The sequence below is a fragment of the Chlorocebus sabaeus genome, chromosome 9 (assembly GCF_047675955.1).
Source record: "Chlorocebus sabaeus isolate Y175 chromosome 9, mChlSab1.0.hap1, whole genome shotgun sequence".
In the NCBI taxonomy this organism is placed as follows: Eukaryota; Metazoa; Chordata; class Mammalia; order Primates; family Cercopithecidae; genus Chlorocebus; species Chlorocebus sabaeus.
In genome coordinates, this window is record NC_132912.1 from 98,082,017 (window position 1) to 98,106,323 (window position 24,307).

The window sequence follows — 24,307 nt, forward strand, 5'->3', positions numbered from 1 at the left end:
TGAGAAGCTTAGATACCTGAGGGCTTGCAGTGGCACTGCGACTTGGGGAGGCGGAGAAAGGCAGGTCCATGTAATCCACAGGGTTTTTCACCAGTGGCCGCTTGATCACATCCACGTAGGTGATGGGGAAGATGCCTTGTCGGGATGTCCCCGGGATCCTCCCTTCGTACCAGTTCTCATCTACCTGCCGGAGCAGTGTTATCCTCTCACCCTGGAAGACACAGCAAAGAGAGGGTCCTTGTCCTAGCATGCCTCTGCATGCCTGGGGCCTCTGCCTGCATGCTTCAATGTCCTGCATTGTTTACCACATTCTTAGCTCAGGAAAAACATTCCCTGCTGAACCTGGAGGGAATTACCACCACTGGGATGAGGATGCTAATGGCAGAGGAGCTACCTTGATGCTGGGAAGTTTACCTTGGTTCTTCATAAGTATTTTAGTAAAGGAGAACATCAGATTTGTGCCCCTAAGCCAGGGAACAAATGTAGTGTTTTTGACTCATTTAATGTGAAACAGATATCCAATCTTCATCTCTAAGGCAAAGATTTTGGGGGGTTTCTCTTTTTCTTTCTTTTGTAGCATTATAAATACTTACAATGTATCATTATAGAAAAATCAGAACACAAACATAAAGCAGAAGACAATCATCACCCATCACATAGTCATTTGGGGATAAACACTATTAATATTTGGCATATAGACTTTCCAGATTCACTGCTACGCATGTGAATTAAACCTCACATATTTTTTCTTATAAAAATTGAGTATGAACTGTATTTCCATACTTTTCCAACTTGCTTTTTAAAAAATACTTAATAGTACATAGTAAACCTCCTTCTTTATCAAAAAATAGAATTCTAGATTTTTAATGGCATTGCACAGCTTAATGGATGACTGCAGGGTATTCTGTTGCACACACATATAATGATTTAATTACTGATCCCCTGCTGTAGGGCAAATTGGGTTGCTTCCAGTGTTATATAAGATGGCTCATCTTTTTCTAACCCATGCGCTCACTTCCCTCAATCCTCAATAAAATCAGTAACTTAGTAACTTTAGCAAGCCAGAGAATTTTGCCATGTAGAGTGTTTGGATTCTGGAAAGAAGAACTTCTCTGCACAGTGTAATTGTGTCTGAATAAGCATGATGGTGATGATAATGATACTGGCATCTCCTGTTTACTAAGCACAAACCAGATACTATGTGTCATGCTGGGGGCTTCACATAAGCTGTTTCACCTAAGTTTCTTACAACCACCTAGGGGAGAGCCATCTATCTTCATTTTTTTCTATAAGAAAATGGTCGCTTGGAAAAAGTATTTAACTCCCACATTCTGCACAGCTGGTTTGTGCCTTTTGGGTTCAAAGCTTTTCAAACTTCTCCTGGTATCAATGCACCTGTTTCTTCCACTAGGTCACACCAATATATTGTAAAACCCAGTCCCCAACACAGTGCATTATCATATCATTAGTTGGTAAGTGTTGGTTGAAAACAGCTTATAAAAGATGTCTAAGACTCCAGAAATACTATCTTTAATCAGTGAGCTCAATACAGTTAAACCCTGACATTAGCCTAGGGTTTATTTTAAAAATACCTTACCTCAGAAAATTCTCCAATTGCCCTTAATGCAATTCTTTTATTTTTTTTCTTCAATAGAGACGGGGTCTTGCTATGTTGCTCAGGCTGGTCTTGAACCCCTGGCCTTAAGTGAGCCTCCTGTCTTGGTTTCCCAAAGTGCTGGGATTATAGGCCTTAATGCAATTCTTTTTTTTTTTTTTTTTTTTTTTTTGAGATAGAGTCTCACCCTACTGCCCAGGTTGGAGTGCAGTGGAGTGATCTCAGCTCACCGCAACCTCTGTCTCCCAGGTTCAAATGATTCTCCTGCCTCAGCCTCCTGAGTAGCTGGGATTACAGGAACCCACTACCATGCCCAGCTAATTTTTGTATTTTTAGTAGAGACGGGGCTTCACCATGTTGGCCAGGCTAGTCTCAAACTGACCTCAAGTGATCTAACCACCTCGGCCTCCCAAAGTGCTGGGATTACAGGTGTGAGCTACCGTGCCCAGCCCTTAATGCAATTATTGATCGGCATACTTCTCTTAAGGGTACAGACAGCACCCCCAGACTGGGATGTGATAGCAACACCACACTTCCCCACATAGCTGCACCATCCAAGAGAGCCCCAAAGCAAGGCATGAGAAGGGCAGCTTACCTTTCTGAAGGACATTTCTACTTGTGTATCACCATTAAAGTTAAACTTAGCAATAGCTTCTCCATATTCCAAAACCTGCACTGGTGTCAACTTTTTGGGCTGAGCCTTCTCAGCAGGAGGAAGAAGCTGAGAAAGGGAAACAGGTAAAAGAGAACAAGGGAAGAGAAGAAAGCAGGGAAACAAGAGGAAAAGGAGGAAACAAAACATAAGCATTTAGTAAATAAATGGTGCTTTGGGCACGGTCAGGCTTTTCCTTAGAAAGAAAAGGGGCTGCGGTACCTCAATATAGGTGCGTGGGAAGATTCCCACCCGGCCGTGGTGTTCTCCTTCATACCAGTTCTGATCAATTTGCTTATAAATGTAAACAATATCTCCCTTCTGCAGAGGAAGCTCCCTGTCGACAGAGGGTCAACGGCATTTTAGCAGATGTTTCAATATATGTAAGATTAAGATACTTCAGTTTTGTAGCAAAAGAAGACTTTTAAATGGGGTCAAAGGGTACAAATTCCAGAGAGGGGACTCCATATTTGGAAGTAAGAACCCCACTATTCAGGAAATTACATCACATTTGGCATTTTTCCAGTCTTTTGCAGGATGGATGTTAACATTCAAATTGACTAGCCCTTGAAAGTGCTCAGAGGCCTTATTAATTTGTTGTGGTTTTCCAAATGCATTTTTTGTGAATGCTGTCTTATGCTCAGAATATTTATGCAACACACAGCAATGCACTCAGCTGCCTTAACTGATGTTTGTTAAACAAAGAAAAACGTCTCCTTCTGGATACCTTCACTATCCTCTTCTACGCCCTAGCAGGACATGCCTTCGTTGCTTTAAATTGCTCTCAAATTATTTGTGATATATTGACATCCTTCTATCATTCCATCAATTTCACCATTTGTCCACCCATCCATTTTACCATCCATCTTTGTATCATCATGCAGTAGAAAGGTTCTGAAGTTAGGCAGATCTGGTCCAAAACCCAGTTCTGAAATTTAGTAGCTCTGGGACCATGGACACAATACTTAATCTGAGACACTGTTTCTTTAGCTGAACTTGGAGCTAACTCAGAGTTGCTGGAGAATGCTTCAACACACTAAAAATAAACAGCTAGGATAGTGCCTGTTGTACAGGTAGGTAACACTCAATAAATGTTAATTCCATTACTTTTTTTCATGAGACAAGGTCTCATTCTGCTGCCCAGGCTGGAGTGCAAGTGGCATGATCACGGCTCATTGCAGCCTCAACCTCCTGGGCGCAAGTGATCCTCCTACTTCAGCCTCCTGAGTAGCTGGGACTACAGGCATGCACCACCATGCCTCGCCAATTGTTACATATATATTTTCGTAGAGATGGGGTTTTGCCATGCCGCCCAGGCTGGTCTTGAACTCCTGGGCTCAAGTGATCCTCCTGCCTCAGTCTCCCCCAAAATGCTGAGATTACAGGCATGTAGTCACCACGCCCGGCCTAATTCCTTTGCTTTTTAACATGGAAAAGTGATGTTGGAAAGAAAAGTAGATTTTCCTTCAAATGCTCTTTGTGCCCCTTTGCAACTTTTCCATATCCATTCTTTTGTTTGCCTTAATAACGATGATATTATTATTATTATTTATTTATTTTTTTGAGACAGTGTCTCACTCTGTCACCAGGTTGGAGTGCAGTGGTGCAATCTCAGCTCACTGCAACCTCCACCTCCCAGGTTCAAGCAATTCTCCTGCCTTAGCTTCCCGAGCAGCTGGGACTACAGGCACATACCACCATGCCCGACTAATTTTTTTTTTTGTAGAGATGGGGTTTCACCATGTTGATCAGGCTGGTCTTGAACTCCTGACCTCATGATCCACTTGCCTTGACCTCCCAAAGTGCTGGGATTACAGGCATGAGCCACCGTGCCTGGCCCAGATTATGTTAATTTTTAACCAGGACTCTTTTTAAAAAAAAATTAGACAAAGGCAAATTTTAAACAAAATGAAAACTTAAGGATAAAAATTAGAACTTTTTTTTTTTTTTTTTTTGAGACAAGAGTTTTGCTCTTGTTGCCCAGGCTAGAGTGCAATGGCATGATCTCGGCTCACCGCAACCTCCGCCTCCCGGGTTCAAGCTATTCTCCTGCCTCAGCCTCCCCAGTAGCTGGGATTACAGACATGGGCCACCAGGCCCAGTTAATTTTGTATTTTTAGTAGAGACGGGGTTTTTCCAAGTTGGTCAGGCTGGTCTCGAACTCCCAACCCGAGGTGATCCGCCCGCCTCGGCCTCCCAAAGTGCTGGGATTACAGGCGTGAGCTACCGCGCCTGGCCCTTACAACTTTTTCTTGAATTAAATAATTTTAAAATTGTAACATTTTCTTGAATTAAAAAAAAATGAACTAGATCTTTTTCATTTGTGTCAAACCGATAGGATGGAAAGGTCTCCAATTGTAACTTGGAAGGGGTGTGCTCATTTTGCAGGATGCCAGGAAGTCCCACGGTATGTGAAGGGTGCTGGCCGAACAATGAGGGCACATCTGGAAAACTATAGAAAGTCAGTTCTGTGCTGAATAAAAGCACAAGGCAGCCTTTGTGGGTCTCACATTAGCAGACAGGATTCTAACCCTCAAGAGGTCTGTAAAGGGGATGTGGGCATTTGTCTCTGTGAGAAGGAATGTCTCAGGCTGCATTTTTGCCACAGCCCTCTTTGGGGGGCATTATGAATTCCCTCTCCCTTCACCCCCAACCACAGGCATATAGATGAGCAAGACCCTCAGCATATTCACTGCTGTGGAGACCTGCAGGCTCCTGACTCTACTATACTAAGTATCTCGCAGCTGTGGAGGGGGGTGGGAGCGTAATGGTCCTACTGTTAAGCAAAGGATACACTTGTGTGTGAGAGAGGAACTGAGGGGTCAGTAGTTGTGGCTGATGGAAGTCTACCATGGGAAACCTGGGGCCCTATTCTGCCACTACTGTGGACTATACCCCTAGCTCCCAAAGAACCACGCGTCCAGGTCTGCTGGTAAGAGGGTTTGAGAAATATGATTCGCTTTAGATCTTTTTTGGAGCATCACGGTGTACATCAGCACAGCAGAGGCTCTGAGAAGACCCAGGGGAAAGAAACTTGTTTAACTTTGTTGAACCAAGTATTCCATAACATGCTTCCATTTTTTAAATTTTTTTATTATTTTTTAGATGGAGTCTTACTCTGTTCCCCAGGCTGGAATGCAGTGGTGTGATCTTAGCTTACTCCAACCTCCACCTCCTGGGTTCAAGCAATTCTCACGCCTTAGACTCTTGAGTAGCTGGAATTACAGGTACTTGCCACCACGCCCAACTAATTTTTGTATTTTTTGGTAGAGACAAGGTTTCGTCATGTTGGTCAGGCTGGTCTTGAATTCCTGACCTCAAGTGATCTGCCAGCCTTGGCCTCCCAAAGTGCTGGGATTACAGGCATGAGCCACTACGCCTGGCCCCGGCAGCATGCTTTTTTGAGTAACTGACTGTGGGGAAATGTAAAACCAAGTGACTGAAGGGCTTAAAAGACCATGGAGCTAGAATTTACTTTTTTCACTAAATTTTGTGGACATTTTTTTGGAGGCAGCATGTCGTGATGAAAACACAGAATCAGAAGGAAGGAAACCTCTCTCCGGCATTAGCAATGTTGATAAAAGGTGACAATTTCTGTGGATCTAAGCTTTCTCACCTGTTCTATTTGACGGGGTTGCTCTAAAAAAAAGTTGTTTTAAGACTCTTTATGAAATCTGGGAAAATGTACTATTATCATCACTATACCATTTAATAAATCTTACATAGACCTTTCTCAATTCAAAGAAAAAGTGTATTAATTAAATTGCAAATTAATTTATATATCTCTGTTATCTTGTCTGGTTTAAAAAAAGGGGGGTAAGAGGATAACATATTTTGAGCACTAAATTTTGGTACACTACGCAAAATGTTTTACAGGTATTACCCCAGCTTCCCTGAAAGAGAGGCATTTTTACCCGTATCTTGCAGATAAAGAAAATTGAGTGGGGGAGAAGTTGATAACTTGACTACACTCACAGAGATAGTAAGTGGCATAGTCAGGATTTGAACACAGGACTTCCTGACTCTAAAGCCCACAATCTTTGCAGTATAGTACACAGCCACCTCCTTTAGCTGACCAACTAAAGGACTGGAGTAATACACACAAACCCAACTATACCAGATTTGTGCCTAGGTTCTAGACACTGTGGCCTGGTCACTCATTTTGTGGGATAGAGGAGATCAGAACCATGGTTGGTTAGCTCCACATAGCATTTCCCAGCATCTAAGGACAGGGAGCTCTCCCTCTGATCACCAGATGCATGACCGTCCATCTGCAGGACAATGGGGTGGCCACTGTCCATTGTACTTTTAGCTGCCAATGAGAACTCATGGACTATTTAAATCCATAATTAGATAAAAAGCCAGCTGTTTCCTTATGGAACCCAGTCTTTGGTAGCATTTCCCAAATCGTGTTTCAGGTTCCTTTCTTGAAAGACTTCTGGAGCTATTAACATGCCATCAACAAAGTATTTCTTCAAAGTGGGTGGGAGGTATAGATATACCATGCAGTGTTTCCCAACTCATTCTACAACAGAACTCCCTTTTTGAGAAAAATCTTATAGGGCTAGCACTCTGAGGAACACACTTAGAGAAACGCTAGTCTCCTGTGGGTTCATGCAAGCCTTTTATCTCTTGGGATGTTGTAGCAAAATGGGTAAAGTTATCTCCCTAGAGACTGGTCTAGATCCTTCCACAGAAAAGATGGGTCAGATCAAGCCACCACTTAAGCAAATAGAGCCCCTACATAGGAGGAGGCAGGGTGGGACAGGGTATAAGAGCCCAACCTCTGCTTAGGTTTGAATTCCAACTCTCTCACACCAGCTTGAGCAGGTTCCTTAACCTTATAGTCCCTTGGTCTTTTCATTTGAACAGTGGGGATCATCACAGCACCCACTCCATAATGAGTTAACATATGCAAAGTACTCTGAATAGTGTTTGGCACATAGCAAACTCTATGAACTACTGTTTTGTTCTTTTTTTTAAAACAACAATTTTTATAATTGTTATTTCTCCAACTCTTCTCTACAAACAAACTGTTGTGTTTCAAAGAGGCAGCTAAAAAGATAAATAAATATAACTGGTGGCACTTACTTTAGTGTCTGAGCTTTAAAGTCAAATTTGGCTCTGGCAGGTCTCATCTGAACATAAGAAACAATGACAAGTTAAAATCAGGATTCAGGTACAACAAGGACACATTTTCACAAATTTCTAGAAAGCAAAGCAGAGAAATTCACTCTAGCCAGTTTGTTCTAGTGTAGAAATCTGGGCAAAATTGCATTTGTCTGACCTTAGTAGAATACTAGATAAATGTTTAGTTAACTATGTATGTCATGCATGAGAACCCCCTAAAAACAACCAGATCTGGGGAAGAGATGGTTAGAAAGGTCCCAAAGCTGAGGTACTAGTTCCTCAAAACATACAGACCATGGCTATTAAAAAAAACAAACAAACAAAAGACAAAGTCAGCCAGAAGTCCTAAGATGTTCCTTATCTACTGTCTTATTCCTTAGGGACATCTATTTGCTTAAATTATGATATGCAAGTAGATGAAACGCCGACTCACTTCTCGCATCATCTCCAACTCCATATATTTCTTACGGTCTGTGACATCATCCAAAAAGTCAGATAAAGTGGTCCCTGAGCTCAAATGACTCCTGCTAAGACTTCCAATCCTGTTGGGTAGTCCTCTCTTCCCAGATGCCCAGGTCTGAGTCAGCCTCCGCCCCTTCTCCACTTCCTGATCAAGTGTGTCATTAACTCAGGAGGGACCTCCCTCCACACTTCCATCCCTCCGCAACCCTGTTGCTCAAAGCTGATGCCTAGTTTCCACTGACACAAAGCTTCCTTTGATTTCACATTCTCTTCACTCTAATCTGTCACCCGGGAGCACAAATAACATTCCTAACATTCTTCCTCACATCTCTTCCTTGCTTTGAAGTTGGCTGCTGCTCTCAACTTTCCCTCAGTTCAAATCTCAATTCCTGCCATAGGTGAAGGCCTCTGGGTAGTTTCTCCCTACTCTTACCGAATTGCCTTTATCTCTACTACACTGTTCCTGTTCCAGTCAAATCTATTTGCTACACCTCAACTGAACCCCCTCCTATCCCCTCCTCTTTCTGAAGTTTCTTTTTTCTTTTCTTTTTGAGACAGGGTCTTGCTCTGTCTCCCAGGCTGGAGTACAGTGGCACGGTCTCAGCTCACTGCAACCTCTGCCTCCCAGGTTCAAGCAATTCTTCTGCCTCAGCCTCCTGAGTAGCTGGGACTACAAGCATGTGCCACCATGTCTGGCTAACTTGTATTTCTCAGTAGAGACTGGGTTTCGCCATGTTGGCCAGGGAGGTCTCTAACTCCTGGCCTCAAGTGATCTGCCCACTTTGGCCTCCCAAAGTACTGGGATTACAAGCGTGAGCCACTACGCCTGGCTGTGGAATTTCTTTCTTTTTTTTGAGACAGCGTCTTGCCATGTTGCCCAGGCTGGAGTGCAGTGGCACAATCATGGCTCACTGCAGTCTTGACTCCCCAGGCTCAGATGATCCTACCACCTCAGCCTCCTGAGTAGCCTGGACTATAGGCACGCACCACCAAGCCTGGGTAATTTTTGTCCAGATAGGGTCCACGATGTTGCCCAAGCTGGTCTCAGATTCCTGGGTTCAAGCAGTCCTCCTGCCTTGGCCTCCCAAAGTGCTGGGATTACAGGTGTGAGCCACTGTGCCTAGCCTTCCGCAGGTATTTTTAAAGTTTGCATTTTCACATTGATGTTTTCATCTATCTACCTATCTATACCATACATACTGGTGCCAAGTGAATGATCACCTTATAATCAAGTTAAAGCCACACAATTTCAATACCTGTGTTTGTGTCTGTAACCAAAGGGCATAATTTCACAGTTGCAGGTGAACAAGAAAAGAACGGATGTGGGGTTAATGATAAATGACAAGTTTACAAGAGGAAACTAAATGACCAAAATTATAAGGATAAGAATTTTACAGTGATTCCAATAGAAAAACACAAGGAAGTAGGTTACCTCATGTCACCCAGCTGTAGAGCTGTGTGAACTTTAAAAAATGTATACCAAAGCAGCACCACATTCACACTCTGGTAACTGAGTTCTGTCAAAACAGTATCTCCTATCAATTAAGTCAATAAAATTATATAGGTTTGTAGTTTATGATTAATTTGTAAGTGGACTTAGGTTAATAATGGGGTGTGGTGAGATTTTTTTCACTGAAGGCCTGTTAAAATTCACTGATTCCATTGAACTCTTGAGACGTGTATGTGAGTCATCGGTGGTTATACAAAGCAGCATCCTCTCCCTCTTTATCTCCCTGTAGCTCCAAGACTGAATCCATCTTTCCCTCCTCTGGCTTTCATAGCATTGTATCACTTACTATAGGACAGAGGTAACTGTGTAAGAGGGAGACTCTTCCACTATCAGCTCCCCAAGGGCACACAGACAGAGTTCTTTCTGCCTCCCATAGGGTCTTACACAGAACCAGTGGGCACCCCAGTCCTACTGAATGGGACTGAAGTGCCTTGACACAGTGTGGTGCACCTGGGATGTGTTGGTCTCTACTTTTTCAAGTCCATCAGTCAACTTCTAGGGCAGTAATTCTCAAAATGTGGTCTCTAAACTGGTATCACCAATATCACCTGGGAAACTGTTAAAAAATGTAAATTTTCAGGCCCCACCGCAGAATCAGAAACTGTGCAGATAGGATCCAGGGTTTGTATTTTACCAAGCCCTCCGAGGGATGCTAACGCACTTGTCAGAGTTTGCTCTAGAAGGGAGGCAGGCTCACTAAGCAGAGTTTGCCTGCCTCTGTCCACGGTTATTCCACCCATTGTGCATTTCTGTTTGCATGTATCAAGTACATGTGTAAGTGTACAGCCCTAGCGCCTTTACCTGTTCCCATCTTCTTCTACCTACAAGCAGGCAGGACTGTCGGTGAGGACAAACCATGCTCAGAGCCTTCTGAGAAGGGTCATTTTGAGGAGGAGCTGGAACGTTGAGGGCTCAAGGGCTATCTTTCCCTTGCAATTAACACTCGCTAACTTTTGCTTCTTCCTTGATAGATTTTCTTTTTCTCCATCACTTTAGAGTCTCCTTCTCTTCCCCAGCTTTCCTTTTTCTTTTAATTTGAGACAGGCTCAAATTTCTTTTAATTTGAGACAGGATCTTACTCTGCCACCCAGGTTGGAGGGATGTGTTCATAGCTCACTGCAGTCTTGAACTTTTGGGGTCAAGTGATTCTCCCACCTCAGCCTCCCAAGTGGCTGTGACTATAGGCATGTACCACCAAGCCTGGCTAATTTTTCTATATATTTTATATATACATAAAATATAATATTATATATATTATAATATGTATATTATATATATACACACATATTTTTAATTGTAAAGATGAGGTCTCCCTATGATGTGTAGGCTAGTTTCAAACTCCTGGCCGTGAGTGATCCCCCTGGCTCAGCTTCTTATAGTGCTGGGACTATAGACTTGAGCCACTAAACCCAGCTAGCCTTCTTTCTTTTAATTTGGTTCCCTCTTTTCACTATCTCTTCTTCCCAGACACGTTTTTTTTTTTTTTTTTTTGGAGACAGAGTCTTGCTCTCTTGCTCAGGCTGGAGTGCAGTGGCAGGACCATGACTCACTGCCTTGACCTCCCAGGCTCAAGCAACCCTCTTGCCTCAGCCTCCCCAGTAGTTTGGACTACAGACATGTGCCATCACATCTGGCTATCTACCAATCTATCTATCTACTTAATTAATTAGAGATGGAGGTCTCACTATGTTGCCCAAGCTGGTCTCGAACTCCTGGGCTCAAGCAATTCTCCCACCCTGACTTCCCAAAGTACTGGGATTACAGGTGTAGGCCACTATGCCCTGTCATATTTCTAAAAAAAAAAAAAAAAAAGATGAATAGGCAATGATGCTTCTAGAGAGAAAAATAAAAATTAAAAAAAAAATAAATAAACATAAATATTAAGCTACTGTATTGAAAGGATATAAAACAGCACATACTTTGGGTGTTATTCCCCCATTTCCCTAGCTACCACCCCAAATCCCAGATACGCCCATTTTCCCTAAAAGAGATCATCTTCAGTGGGGCTACTTAAGGGTTACATGGTAAAGCATAAACTCTTACGTAAGATCCAGCATTTGGCTAGCATGAGAATTTCAACATGTTGACCTTAGTGTAGGAGGCCACGATCTGGATAAAAATCACTTCAAAGTTTGTTCTTCTCTTTCCTTTTACAATATTAAGCTTTCATAACCTAGGCTTGCAAATGTCAAAACTAAAAGAACAAATGAAATGTCCCTTGGAGAACTCTCTTACCCTCTGTGGGTTTATCCTAACTGCGAAAGTCTTTGGGCTTCAAAATTCTTCAGTGAGGCGCACTACTGCAGCACTACTGAACGCTTCACACAGTTCATCCACCCACATGTGAGCAGCAGCATTGTTCTCTATTTCAAAATTAATGGCACTAAATTTGGAGGCCTTTGTAAATGGTACAAAGTATTGTTAAGCTAACTTTGTAAAGTTTCATTAACCATCTCTTCAAAGAAGAATTGTGTAACTGTCCACACCATAGCTACCAATGCATATGGACTCAGGTATCAGGTTTCTAAGCAGAACGCACAGGCAACACAGTAGCATGATAAAATGCAGCATGTGGAGGGCTGGACTCACGAAGGCAGCCAATGCTCTAAGGCATGCAACAGGGGCATGTGCCAGCAGACCCCGGTCCCCCAGCCAGGCATGCTTGAACATACAGAGCACAGGACATAATGAGGTCATGTCTATTTACCAGCCACAAGAAGCCAAAGCAAGCCTAAGGGAGGCCAGGATGACAAATGCTGTTTGGAGACCTAAATTGGCCTACAGAGGGCAATGCTGAGGGGAGGCAAATAGGCAAATATTGCTTTGGGTCAAGCAGCAGATTGAGGTGACCAAAACAGACCTCTGACCCAGATTTCCTTTTGGCGGTATCGTCTATATTGAGGAGGTCCCCAAAGCGCTCATTAGTGATAAACTGATGGTGCGTCGGAATGACGCCTGTGTGGCGTCGAGCTGCAATATCAGCCTCTTCTTGCTCGCGCTTAAGTCGTCTCTGGTCCGCTAAAAGTTTCTGCCATAAAATTGCATAAAATGGGCAGTGAATCATCTGTTCCAGCATATTAGAAAACTGCCAACAAAAGTAATTAGGGAAGGAGGTGCTGGGTGAACGGGGCAGAAGCTTTAAGGGTCAGCTGTCAGAAGGGCCTTAGAGCCACAACTACTACACTCCCATCGTAACCACCCTCCGAGCACTGTAGAAAGGAGGCAGCACTTCACTGGGAAAGCCGGGATAGGGGAAGGATGATTCCACATGATTACACTGTCCGGCAAACTACCTACCCCCGGCGCAGTCCAAAGCCTCCTGCTCCTGGCAGCAAAAGGCCAGGTGAGCCAGGGGCATTCCCATCCAGGGCATTCCCAACCATGCTGGGCTGGCAGCGGGAGGCTGGAAGTGCCATCTCTACCATGTTTTTAGGCAAGGATATATTCCCACAGCATATTCCCCTGGCAGGACCAGGGCTGGCCAATTCCTGCTGCCCATCTCAGGCCTATTAAACTTGCTACAGGCTTTTGCTAGTGAAGTCTATGGCACCAGGTCATTTTTGTGATTCCTGTATCTATTACTCTAATATGCTCTTGACAGAGTGGAGCAGCCCATTTCAGAAAAGATGAAGCCCCTTCTAGACAGCCAAGTCTTCCCCTAGGCACAATTTTTAGAAGGCCTTAGGATATACACCAAAGGCTAATTATGTGGCCGACAGAGAGCATCAGTTGCTTTCTTACTGAATGATTTCTTCACTGGGTGAAATGAAGCTGAGTTAAAGGGAATGACAAAGAATATAAATATAAAAAAAAAAAACTAAGAATAATGGTACCTGGGATTAGAAGAAATATTCTCTCTTAGAGTAAGGAAAAAGTCATCTATTTCTATTTTTAAAGGCTTCTTTGAAAAATCAAACAATGTTGCTTTTTACCAAATGCCCTCAATGCCTATTACAATGACCCCATGGAACAGAATTTTAATGTGTTTTCTGATACTAGACAACCTTACTTTCCTGGGATTAACTTTCCTTGTAGGAAAGCAAGAATTAGAACTGATTCTTAGCATTGCAAAACAGTAGGCTTCTTCCAGCAGGCAATTAAATGCCTCATGTGACATGCAACCCCAAAGGAGGGTGGGCCGAGTTTTCTCCAGAGACTACAAATAACAAAGCGACAACTCATCAAATGGCTGTGGGATTTTCAGTACTCAAGTAAGTTGTAAAGATAAATGAGAAAAGACATGAGAAAGTCCTCTGAGAAGCCCAGTGCTATAGAAAGAGTGCCGGTCCAGGCAACTGGAGCCCTGGTTTCTAGCTCTGCTATTGGTATAGGTTAACTTACTATGCAGCCCTGGGCAAGCTACTACTTTGCTGTGGTCCTTTCCTGGACTAAACCAGGGGCTTGGCTACATGACCACTAATGTTCCTGCCAGGTCTGATATGTTCTCATTTTCTGAAAATCCATGTTAATGATAAAGCATTTGCAATGGGGAGGGCCTGACTGACATCCCATGAGCTGGGAAGTGTGAGCTGCTTCTGTAGCCATGGGAATGGAGTGATGCTTGAGACTGCCACAGTTCTTACTCACGGCCCCTTGTGTTCTGGCTGGAGTTAAACATAATCAGTGGAAGTGGACAACAAATGGGGCAAAGCTCCCAATCCAGTACTTTAATCTGACCTTAGTAAGTCCCTCAGCACTGTAGTTTAACCATATAAGCCAAAAACCATGGGTAAAGACACAAAACTTTTAAGGATCTATGAGCCAGTGTTATTCAGGAGACAACTGCTCGCCTTCTTATGTAACTTCTAATACATCCATTGCTAAGCCACTAGATAAACTACATCTCCCACGTGGTAGGCAAGAATTGTCCCATAGAACCTTCTAGGTCAGAGACTAGGGCTTATATTACTAACATGGAATTTCATCTTCCTTCATCATAGCAGCCCCGGCCTACATACATGGGAATCTTGTATCTTGTGGCAGGAAATATTTAACAAAGAGCTATAGAAATGAATCTGCTCTATGGCCTGATGGATACTCATCATTAGTGAGTTATTACAATAAAAACTGTACATCAGATGCTTTCTCTTGTTTCTTTCCATGGACAGGTGCAAGTTTCTTATTGAAACTTCAATTGTGCCTGGAGATGGGGAGAGGTACAGCGGTTTAACTTTCTTTCTTTTTTTTTTTTTTTTGTTGAGACGGAGTCTCGCACTGTCGCCTGGGCTGGTGCGCAGTGGCGCGATCTCAGCTCACTGCAACCTGCACCTCCTGGATTCAAGTGATTCTCCTGCCTCAGCCTCCCGAGTAGCTAGGATTACAGGCGCCCGCCACCACGCCCGGCTAATTTTTTTGTATTTTTTTAGTGGAGATGGGGTTTCACCGTTTTAGCCAGGATGGTCTCAAACTCCTGCCCAAGTGATCCACCTGCCTTGGCCTCCCAAAGTGCTGGGATTACAGGCATGAGCCACCGCGCCTGGCCATGGTGCTTTTATTTTTGTCTTTTGTTCACCATCTGGTGGCAATAATTACCATCATCCCACTTGTCCCCAAGTCAGTCTTATCCTAAATCCTTCAGGAAACCCCACCTAAACTCTGGAACTACTCAACAAGGCAGAACAACAGAGAAAAAGGGCTTCAGACTTGAACGTGAATGGGACAAAGTTGTGTACACATGCACTCCCTCCCCCACGCCTACCAGGTCAATGTGATTTTTCCATCTCTTAATTCATTTCAGGAATATGGGCTCGGGAGCTTGTTTAATCTCTAGGACTCTTTTTCTTGGGGATGTGAGGCCCAGAAAACATGTATCATCACAATGCTTTATCCCAGCAGAAGCTTGTGATTTGTCCATTTGACTGATACAAAGAACCACCTCTTCCCAAATCCCCGAGAGAAGGGGCTCTTTCCCAGGCCCTGCCAGTCACCCCATGGCAGGACAGGCATTTCAGTAGCTACAAGAAAATATCCACATTTTGAAGTTCTTGGCTGGGGTTTTCCAGCATTTCTTGGTGTATCTGCCTGCTTCTGAATTGAAGGCAACAGAGTTATAGGCAACTTCCTCAAATTGTTTCATAAAATGTATCAAGGTCATTACTATTTTTCATTTTCCTCTTTCTCCTATTGCATCCTTCTCAATTTGAACAATGCTTTGTGCCAAGAGAGGGGTGGGCAGTATTGGAGAAATATGCAGGCGGATTTCCTTAGGGATTATCAAGGGTGGGGTTGAGGGGGGATGAAAGAGCAAACTCTGGTTTCCAGCTTACAGGGCATTGAGTACAGCAGTGGACAATCTCTTTCTGTATCTCCCATGCAGCAGTGCTGGCTGGACTTGGCATTTATAACCTAGTGCCTGTGGGGAAATCAGTCCTACTTTTTGGAAAAGTCGACCAAAAAAAAAAAAAGTCGACAAAAATTGAAGCTTTCACAAGTGATTTTTTTATATGACATAGGCTCAATGTCATATAAAAAAAAATCGTTTGTGAAAGCTTCAATTTTTGCCTCCAGTTGCTAGACCATGCCACCTCTCTGACAGATGTCTAGAATCTTTATTTTCTTCATACATTTTTCCAAGCAAAAGCTAAGAAATTTAAAAGATGGGATTTACCTCTTTATCATCATGACGTCTTCGAATAAATTCTTCTGTGGATTCCAAGTAATCCGCTGGTATAAAATGTCTTGGCGATTCTGAATCTTTAAAACAACAAAGTAGAGTTAAAACAGGCAAAGATTTCACTGGAAACCAGCTTGGGAAAATAGTTCACCTTTCATCTATTACAAATATCAAAATTTTAAAGTCATTCTTGATCAATGATCAATGGTCGAATTCTGAAGGAAAAACAAATTCCACCCCCTGCCCCATTTTTTGGATTTGTGAACTACTTTAATGCAAAGAAAACTACTCAGAAGGCAAAAGGTGAGCAAAATGAGAGAACTTTCTTTGTAAAGTATCCCTAACAAAGAGGCGTGCAGGACCTTATAGGGACAAGGCACACACTCACACACATATAGGGCCATTGAGAGAGGCTGCCTCTCGAAAAACCATGGGATATGTTGGGGATTGGTACAAACAGCAAGGGGTTCAGGAGTTCAAATGAACACATTTCTCAGTTGAGCTAAACGGCCAATTTTTCTTTCGAAACACAGTTTGGTGGTTAGTCTAAATGACATGGGGGCTTTGTTTTTAAAGAAGTGCAGCCACTATGAGCCATGATTAATTGCCAAGCAAAACAAACAGAAAACAAAGGACAGACCAGAAAATGAGCACCAAGGGCACAGAGGAGGAAGGGATAATGCAAGCAAAGTGGAGGGACGGGCAGGTGAGACTAGGCAAACACACAAAATGCCACCTCCGCGGGATGGTGCCAGTTCACTTTGTGGGTTGTTGTTCCTGTCCAGGCTGTGGTCTGAGTATGGCACGGAGTTTCCATTATTAATGGCCCTTGGGTAGTCCTCCAGGGCCGTGGGTCTCTCCTGAGAGGGCTCTGAGCTGCGGCTAAGCCTGGCCATCGTGTGTCGGGAAGACAGGCGTGTGGGAACCACGGGCTTCCCCCCAGAAGGGGGCTGGTCCTGATGGGGCTGACTGGGGAGGTCTGGCTTCTGGCCTACCAGGAGGCCTGAGGAGTCACCAGGAGAAGGTTGTCTGGGGTGGTGGTGGAGGGGCTTTTTCAGCCGGAAAGGAAGGGGGCTCATTAGGTAGATGTTCCTGAGGAGGGTGCTCTTGTCCCCTCTGGAATCCAGGCGCCACTCGGGCTGTCTAGAGGTCTGCTGCTGCTCATGCTTCCGGATGGTGGTGAAGCGAGTGTATGAGGCCGGGCAGGTGCCCTTGCACTTGTTGAGGCGATGTTTGGGGAAATCTCCGTGAACGCTGCTGCTACTGCCTTCTCTGCTGTCAGTGGAGATATTTGAACAGCGGTCCAGGTCATCAGAGCAGGTGGAGAGGGGCTCAGAAGGCACAAGGCCCCTGAAGCTCAAGGCATGGTGCGCCATATTGCTACATGTTGGGGAGGCATAGACCCCACTGGAGTTCATCCCATCCATCTCCTTGGGACGGAGCTTGGTTGACTCAAGGAGGGACTCGGCCGAGCGGGCTGAGGTCAGGTTGCCCCGGGACAGCACAGGTGTGGGAGACTTGCTCAGCCTGCCGGACAGGTCCAGGGATGGCATGGAACGGGACCGCTGAATCAGCTGCTCAAAAGCGGTGATGCGGGAAGAGACGGTGTGCTTGGGGATGTGTTCCGAGCCCTCCTGGCTGGGGCCCAGCTCACCCCTGGACAATGCCAGGCTACTCTTTTCAAAGTGGGAGGCAAGATCCCGCACACTCGAGGAGGAGGAGATGGAGCCCAGGAAGAGGCCAGCTCGGTTGATCTGGTGCATGTCCCGATAAAGCATGGTGAACTGCATCCCAGCCTTTCTTGAGAGAGGGCAGGGCCTCCTGCCGCTGGTGCTGTACTCCTGGAGGCTCATGGTACTGCTCGACTTGCTGTCATAATCCCGTCGGGAGCGCATGAGCAGGTTCTCAATGCTCCCTCCCACTTGGAGCGGGAGGCCTCTTTTGGAATCATTCAAAGAACCGGAAACACAAAGGTTCTCACAGCTTTGAGCCTTCTCTGAGGGCAAGAGGATACTCTTCTGTTCCTGCAAAAGAGTGCTGGGAGCCGAGAGCCTGGGTTTGAATTTGGAAGGAAGGATTTCCGAAATGCAGGCTTTCGCAGCTGACAGGGGCTTCTTGTGCTTACACACAGGGCCTAACGCATTGCTAGTGTTAAACGTTCGGCTATGGACTGAAGATGAAGAAATCATGTGAGCATTCCCACCTTTACGATCCACTGGTAAGCATGCAGAATAAAATAAATAGACCCATTAGGTTAAAGCTGAAAGCTGCTAAAAAGAAAAAGGAAAGGTAACATGCTCATTTGTCATAAGGGCTTTTAAAAAATTTCCAGTCGATGTCCGGAAGCAAAATAATCTGTGCTGCAAAGCAGGTGCAAGGATGCAACAACAAAAAATGCCTACCCTGCTAGAGTTAGGAATGGCTAAAGCTCAGCTAATTTCTAAGAAAAGGTAATTAGAATGAGAGAGAGAAAGAGAGAGAGAGAGATCTTCAAGGAGAGCAAGGTTGCGGGGGTCAAAGGAACAGAAACTATTAAAACCAGAAAGAAAAATGGCCGGTAAGAAAATAGGGGAGGGAATTTAAGAGGGCTCTGAGGCCTGGATGTGGGTCTGAACAAGGCATGACTTATCCCCATTGCTGGAGGTTCACCACGGCCGACGCTCAGTGAATGGAGGTGGATGGGAGATGGAGGCCTTGCAGGCTTCACCCAGTTAATTACCTTTAGTGGAAGCCGAGCTGGATGGTCGCTTGAGCCCACTCAGGCCCTGAAGAGGGATGTCGCCACCTTCCAAGACACTTTTATAAATTTGTCTCTCATTCTCCAAGCTAGTGAGATCCCCAGGAGCCCCATCTGATTCCCTCTTCACTGCATGGAAGTTGGAAGAATATATACTACGAACAGGTAATTTTGAAAGAAAGAGAGAAAAGGGAAAAAATAAAGATAAGAATAAGAGTTAGTGCTTTTAACATTTTTCAAACAGCACATTACCTGCTGAGGACAAGAAATACAGCGGGCATCCTAATCAACAACTGTCCTTTCTAAAGAGTGCTCTTTTTAGACACACATTTCTACAGACAGGCCCAGGGAGCCCCGAATGCTCAGGAATCTTGCCCAAATAGCGAAGTTCTCTAACTGAAATGGCTGCATTTGCGCTTTAAAAGAAAAATTCTGTGGAACGCCGCCTGGGGAAGAAGGGTTGGAGGAAAGATAGGGAAGAACAGGGGGAAGACCACACACAGGGGAGTGCAGGAGGACCCAATGGCTGCGCACAAGACGGTGCAGTCGAGGACATGAGTGGTGCCTCTGTCCTGTAGCCAGGCAGTGCCAGCTACTCCAAGTCCACTACCTGGATTATTTTTCTGGGTTATTCTTCATAAGCATTTGGAATATTAAAATCATCAATGAAAGGGGGAGGCCCAACTGTCTTGGGTCTCCAGGAAAATCAGTGACCAAGTGAAATTGGAACCTGGGATTCTATGGGCTCTTAGTGTCACAGCCACATTGGCACTCACTTCTTTCAAAGTTTGTGTTCAGAAGATTATGACATGACATGCAGTATGAGCATAAACAATTGCTCATTTATAGCCTCCATTTATTTTTATCTTGTTAAAATCAAGGTATTTCTGCAAGTTACCACAAATTCCTTTTGGAATGAGGTGAGGCACAGAAAAAAAAAATTAAGGGTACTTACTCACCGAGTTCCTCCCTTCTCCTAATCCCACTTTTCTATGCCTGCCACTAACACACTGTCATTCACACACACACACACACGCACACAGACACGTACATGCACAGACATGCACGTGCATACACACACACACACACACACACACACACACACACACACACATTTCTCAGTTAAGTGAATGATTCCTGTCCCGTAGAACCACATAGGCTTCTGCTGGGCTTCTTTTATTCCTACCGAACTCAGGTTACTGGTATCAAAATAGATTTTTCAGCTCTGAAGACCCATTGCTAGGTGGAATTCCTTCATCCCTCTGTTTCATTGTGAACATCAACTAACATATAAAACAGCTTAAAGAATTACAGAGTGAACACCCATATTCCCCCCACCTAGCTTCTACAGGGGCCACAAACTGTGACTGCTCGATCACACATCTGTCCAGCTATATTTCCCTCTACTCATCCGGCAATGATGAATAATGTGATGCTTTTACATTTCGGGAAACTGGCCTTTCTTTCTGTGCGTAACTGCAGCCTCTGAGTCCCCATAATCACTGATAATGACAGCAAAAACAACTCTACACACCTCTTGGTGAGCATCCTACATGGAAGGCACTGTGCCTATTGGTCATTCTCACTTCAATCCTAACAATCCTACTTCTGCCATTTTTCAGATGAGGAAACATGGCACTGAGAGATTCAGTAACGTATCAAACTAGGCAGGTTAGCAGGATGGCAGGACTGGAACTTGAACCAGGCCATTGAGTACTACACAGATAATATTCTCTCTCAGCTCCTGTTTTATTTCACTGCTTATTAATTAATTTTTTTGTAGGGACAGGGTCTCGCTATGTTGCCCAGGCTGGTCTTGAACTCCTAGCCTCAAGTGATCCTCCACTTTGCCCTCCGAAAGTGCTGGGATTACAGGCATGAGACACTGTGCCCAACCTTCAGCTCCTGTTTTATTGATAGATACAACATTTCCCTACAACTAAGAAGGCAGTGGCTTGCACACTACGGGAACCAGAGGGGAGCTGAGGGATGCTCCAGCTCCCTATACACCATCACCGCTGAGTGTTACTTACCATATATACACCCCTAAGATGAGTGGCACCAGATGCAGCAGTCAGAAATGGAAAAGAGGTGGGGACTCTGGTAGAATACCACAACATCTCCACCTTAGAATAATAAAGTCCCCTGAGCAATACTATTGCTTCTGGCACTGGTAATCCCCTCACAGAGCTGCCACTTACTGAGCCTCACCTTGTACCCACCTCGGGCTTAGGGCTTTACCCACCCTATTTCAAGGGACTGCAGAGGATGGGGGTCAGAGCTCCCCCAGGGCCCTCTTCATTCACTCTGGCCTAGATGTGGAGGTCAAATGCTTTTCCTTTTTACTTAGAGGAGTTGGAAGAACCTGAGGGTAGCTTGCAAGGCTGCGGCACCATATGCCAATTTAAATAAATGTGAGTTGATCTAAACTGGCTTATAATTTTGAATTTCCTAATTAAAAATAAATATGTCCCTTTTCTAAATTTCCTATTCATTATCCACCCTCTTCCCTTTGGTTGCATTTTCTGATTTTGCCCTTCAGTTTAATGCTATGTTTCCTCTTTTTTGTATAACCCCAACAGCAAAAACATCCATGAATAGATGTCCTTTATCCTTGCTGACCAACAGTTGTGGTGACTGAGGTCTCTTTTGAAGGTATGGTGTCTGAAGCCCCGCTCACCCTGGTTTGGGGCTACCACACCTCCTTCAGCATTGGAGAGCAGTAAACTAAAATGGGCTTGAGGCTGCCTCCATACTTTGAGTTCCTATTCTTCTGCAATCTAACTATGTAAACAAACTACAATCTAAAAGTATGCTCTTATAACAAGTAGCTGAGTCTCAGCCAATCACAGCAGCCAAGCTTCAGCCAATCCCAGGCTGCCAACTGATCAGCCCATGTCTATATAAATGCCCAAACAGGCAACTGTGGAGCTGCAACCAATCCAGCTGTAGCTGTACTCACTGTCTTTTGTTGTTTATAAATGCTGCCTGCCCATGTTGCTGGGTGAAGCTCTCTGAACTGCCCCTGGCTCTGAGGGCTGCCGGAACATAAATCCTTCTATGCCTTAAATAAATCTGCTAAATTTAATTTGTCTAAAGTTTTTCTTTTAACAGAGTGACTGACAACAGCTTCCATTCTGCTGTGCCTGCTATCCTTTGAATTGCCTCAGCTTTGGCCAGAACTTTTTTTTTGAGACAGTGTCTCACTCTGTCACCCAGGCTGGAGTGCAGTGGCGCCATCTTGGCTCATTGCAACCTCTGCCTCCCGGGTTCAAGTGATTCTCCTGCCTCAGCCTCCCGAGTAGCTGGGACTACAGGCGTGCACCACCACGCCTGACTAATTTTTGTATTTTTAGTAGAGACGGGGTTTTGCCATCTTGCCCAGGCTGGTCTCAAACTCCTAACCTCAGGTGATCCACCCACCTCAACTTCCCAAAGTGCTGGGATTACAGGAGTGAGCCACCACACCTGGCCTGGCCAGAACTTCTAAGTCATCTTCCTAAGTTCCTAATAACTTTGTTCTGTCATGACTCTTGGCCATAACTGGCTGCCTGACCTCACACCTCTGCTCTACTTCACCAATGGTCAGATCTCACCCTACCCCAACCCCTCAGCCACCTCACTCTCTGGCCTTATTCCACCCATTATCACCATTTTTCCCTGCTTCCTACCAGAACGATAAACCAGCACTCAGGAAATCTCTCAGAACGGATTTGCCACAGCCAATTGTTTTTTTCTGATACCAAAGCTAACAAAACATGCTTTTTCCAGATGTGCAACATTTTGAAACCGAGGCACTCCTTGTTTAAAAACGATACCTAAGAGCTCTACAACAATGCTGTGTCACCCAGGCTGGAGTGCAGTAGCACGATCTCGGCTCACTGCAACCTCTGCCTCCCGGGTTCAAGTGATTCTCCTGCCTCAGCCTCCCAAGTAGCTGGGACTACAGGCGCCTGCCACTACACCCGGCTTTTTTTTTTTTTTTTTTTTTTTTTTGTATTTTTAGTAGAGACGGGGTTTCATTATGTTGGCCAGGCTGGTCTTGAGCTCCTGACCTCATGATCCACCCACCTTGGCCTCCTAAAGTGCTGGGATTACAGGCGTGAGCCACCGTGCCCGGCCACAACAATGTTTTTAAGTGTATCATATCCATCAGCTCTTCCAATGTTGAAGAGAGACCATTGGTTTCACCGTACAAAAGGGGAAACTGAAGACCAGAGTGTCAAAGTCATTTGCCCAAGGTCACAGAGTACTTGCTCTGGTCAAGTGTACCAGAGAGGATGAGAGAAGCCGCCTTATCCCCTCAGCTGGTTGAGAAAGGCCCAATCAGGAATAGCAGCTGAGTACTTAATCAAACAAGTTAAGTTCAGAAGCTCAGCTCTGAGCAGCCTTGATTAAGCCAGATTTTGGTTCAGGAAGAGCAAGCAAGAAGAGCTAGCACAGAGAATTCAGCCTCTGGCTAAGACGCAGAGCTGGCTGCTGAGTTTCAAGGGGATTCAACAAAAACACACTCGCTGAAAGAATAAAGTGAGAGAACAGAGCAATTATCCTAGGGCCAACTATTTCCAATTGTGCTACTGGGCAGGCTCTGGAGGCAGTGGATAGAGTCCTGGAGACTGGGATTCCCACCTGACTCCAGCAAGGAATGTGGATCAGTGGAGGCAAACCCATTCTTGTTGAAAAACTTGCAAACAGTCTGTTTCTCTTGGCCTCAATTTCTTTCACTTGCAAAACTAATAGGCATGGGGAGATTGTACAAACATCCACCTGCAAATCCGTTATATACACAGACACTTCTTTTGAGCTCTAGACACATACATTCAACTGCCTTCTAGACATCCATCTGAATGTTTCTCAGGTATCTTAAACTCAACATGTCCCAAACCATCATCCATCGCCCAACCCAGAAACCTCAGGAAATCGGTCCCCTTCTCCCTCTCCTTGCTCCTTAAGCCTAATCAGTTATCAAGTCCTGCTTCTTCCCTGTCCTAGATCCAGCTCACATTAATCCCTTTGCCCTCCACCTCCCGCCTTATCATCACTCACCTACAACTGTACAAGAAACACACATTGCTCCCCGAGTCTCCAGCCCTGACGCCCTCCAGTCATCTCTGTCTAGAAAAGATCTCATCATGTCATTCTACTGCTCATTTATTTGGTCAACAAATATTTACTGAGCATAAACAGGCAACAGAACAGACACAAAGTTCCAGCCTCACAAAGCTTACATTAACCATTCAAAATTATTTGCTTATTTCAAGAAGAAGAAAAAACCTAACTGTTGTTAACTGTGGCTTTGCAGGAGGGAGTCTAGATAATCCTCTAGAAGTTTCATTTTATAGTCTTTTGTACTGCATGAAAAACATTATATTTATGATGATATTGTTATTCACATTTTATTTGCAGCTTCTCTATAAAGTTTAACCTTTCTCCCTCCACAAAACAATAGGTGCTCACTCCCCCCTCCTGGGCCCCATCATTGCATTTACCCCTGGACTCTGGTTATTTACAAATCTGTCTCCCCTATTACACCTGGAACCCCTTGAGGGCAGGAAGTTTATCTTCTTAATCTTTGCATGTCCGGTGCC

At 44.5% G+C, this 24,307-nt stretch overlaps 1 protein-coding gene across 20 annotated transcripts in view; it reads right to left on the bottom strand.

Annotated features, from left to right (window-relative positions):
• Positions 1-24,307, bottom strand: part of SORBS1 (sorbin and SH3 domain containing 1) — a 251,288-nt gene that overhangs the window by 28,580 nt on the left and 198,401 nt on the right. For 19 of the 20 annotated variants that reach the window (XM_073019200.1, XM_073019203.1, XM_073019193.1 and 16 more), the window contains 7 exons: positions 18,702-18,874; positions 15,977-16,062; positions 12,230-12,397; positions 7,359-7,405; positions 2,490-2,604; positions 2,211-2,336; positions 17-211 (listed from right to left, as the gene is read on the bottom strand). In XM_073019200.1, coding sequence (XP_072875301.1) covers positions 17-211; positions 2,211-2,336; positions 2,490-2,604; positions 7,359-7,405; positions 12,230-12,397; positions 15,977-16,062; positions 18,702-18,874 — 910 coding nt within the window. Of the gene's footprint in view, positions 1-16; positions 212-2,210; positions 2,337-2,489; positions 2,605-7,358; positions 7,406-12,229; positions 12,398-15,976; positions 16,063-16,718; positions 18,198-18,701; positions 18,875-24,307 lie in introns of all 20 variants that reach the window. The other variant, XM_038009330.2, reaches the window with a different exon arrangement.